Source organism: Lipotes vexillifer, unplaced genomic scaffold (genome assembly GCF_000442215.2).
Source record: "Lipotes vexillifer unplaced genomic scaffold, Lipotes_vexillifer_v1.1 scaffold59, whole genome shotgun sequence".
Taxonomy (NCBI): domain Eukaryota; kingdom Metazoa; phylum Chordata; class Mammalia; order Artiodactyla; family Lipotidae; genus Lipotes; species Lipotes vexillifer.
The window spans coordinates 2,865,757-2,867,714 of NW_006791208.1; the positions used below are offsets into that span (position 1 = coordinate 2,865,757).

The window sequence follows — 1,958 nt, forward strand, 5'->3', positions numbered from 1 at the left end:
CAGGGGCTGGGATTATACTGCTGCCTCTTAATGCCCAACTTCAGCCCAGCCCCGTGGGCCAGGATAGCCAGTGCACCCCGAACTGTCTTCTGAAATGAAAGAGGCAAAGGAAACACCCCTCTGGGTCTGTCCTGACTCTGCAGATCATGGCCCAGGGCTCACTCACCAAGGGCTTAATCCCCTAATTCCCAGCGACCTCAAGTCTTCAGGACAGAGGTCACAGCCTCATCTCAATGCACTTGGTCATCGCTCAGACCTGTCTCTGGCATGCGACGGGGGGGGCTGGCGGGGGGAGACACGGTGTATGGGCTCCCGCTCTCACATCTAGGCCCTGACCCACGCAGCTGTGGGGCCTTGGGAAAGCGACTTCGGCTTCCCCATCTATACATGCAGGTAACACAGGGGGGCACCTCACTGTGCTGCAGCGAAGAAGAAATGAGATCAGTGAGTGGCTCGGTCCCTTACACACTAGACGCTCTCACCCCTGCCACAAGCCCAGCCTGGGAGGGCCTCTGGAAGGCCTGGGCTCAGGACGCTGACCGCACGGCCGCAGACATGAGGGGCAGCCCCGGCACACCCAGGCCCACATGGAGCCCTGAGATCTGTGCCGTGTGCTGCCCTCGGCACACGCCAGGGAGGCAGGGGCTGGCCAGCGTCCAGGCCGTGGTGGAAGGTGAGCGAGGGGATTTACCGCCGACACGGGTGGGATTTCCACTAAATTCGCATCGCCTTGGCCTGAGGGAGAGGCAGGGGGACCTCGTGACTGTCCTCACGAGGAGATCTGAGCCCGGCACCAGGAGGCCCCCTCCTCCTGCTAAATCAGAGGGGCCTGGCTTTGCCAGGGAGGCGGCAGTGGGTGGGCAAGGCCCAGCCCGGGGTCCGGGAGATCTGAGAGTCAGGGTCCTAGAGAAGAGGAACACGGCTCTGCTCCACCCAGAGGCCTCCACGGTGCGGCCAGGCCCGGTCCCACCAGCACTAAAACACAAGCTTTTTCGGAACTTCCCAGGGGAACTCGTTTCTTCCGAAATGGCCGTAGCATGCCGTCTCCTGGTAGATGGGCTTCCTCAAATCCAAGTCCCTGCATGTGCAGCAGAAAAAAAGGTCATTTCTAATGGAAAAGGAGCAGAGTTTCTTCCTCTGAATTTGGGCACAGGGGCAATTAAGAGACTACGACAGTCTGTGTGGGTGGTGTTACCCACCCGAGAACAACTAACTCCCCATAAGTGTTCTGTCTCTGCCATGCCACGTCTTACGAGGTGACTGCCACTGGTTCTTAGGAAACAGGCTCAGACTTCAGGGACCGCCCGACTGATCACACAAACGCAGCAGGAACCGGGGATTTGAACTCTGGCCTACTCTCCACTCCACTCACCTGGCCCAGACCGACATCAACACCGTCAAGCTCCAGGCTGCAGGGGTGGCATCAGAAACGAGAGCAGGTGGGGCTGGACTTGCCAACTAAATTCCCAGCCAACGGGCCTTGTGATTATTTTCCTAAGATTCCCCCACCTGCTCAAAGATGGCCCCCCTGGGGTCAGGGTCTGCTGGGCCAGCAGGGACCCGACCCAGCCGCCTTCAACCTGAAAACCATCCTGCATTTGGGGTTTGCACTGTGCTGGACCAAGAGCCTGAAGCCCCTCCTGCTTCTGGGAGGCTGAACATCCTTCCTTCTGCTTCCCTTTCCAATGAGCTGAGCACCGGGTGAGGGAAGAGGGTCCTGCCCAACAGGACCCAAAAGGGGGCGGTCCTTCTACCTGACGATGACGCCAGGCCGAAGGTCGAAGTTCTTGTTGACCACATCCAGCAGCTCTCTCTCTGTCTTCTGGGAGGTTCCGTAGGTGAAGATGGAAATGGACAGTGGCTCGGCCACACCAATGGCATAGGACACCTTCCAGAAGAGTCCAGGGTCAAGGACGGGCCCCTTGCAGAGACCCTGACATCCTCGGGGGGGGGGGGGA

The 1,958-nt window shown here is 59.5% G+C and overlaps 1 protein-coding gene across 1 annotated transcript in view; it reads right to left on the minus strand.

Annotated features, from left to right (window-relative positions):
* Positions 1 to 975: 975 nt before the first annotated feature.
* Positions 976 to 1,958, minus strand: part of MAT1A (methionine adenosyltransferase 1A) — a 16,028-nt gene continuing 15,045 nt past the window's right edge. The window contains exons 8-9 of the mRNA XM_007464219.1: positions 1,755 to 1,888; positions 976 to 1,078 (exon numbers count right to left, since the gene is read on the minus strand). Of these exons, the coding sequence (XP_007464281.1) occupies positions 976 to 1,078; positions 1,755 to 1,888 (237 nt within the window). The remainder of the gene's footprint in view (positions 1,079 to 1,754; positions 1,889 to 1,958) is intronic.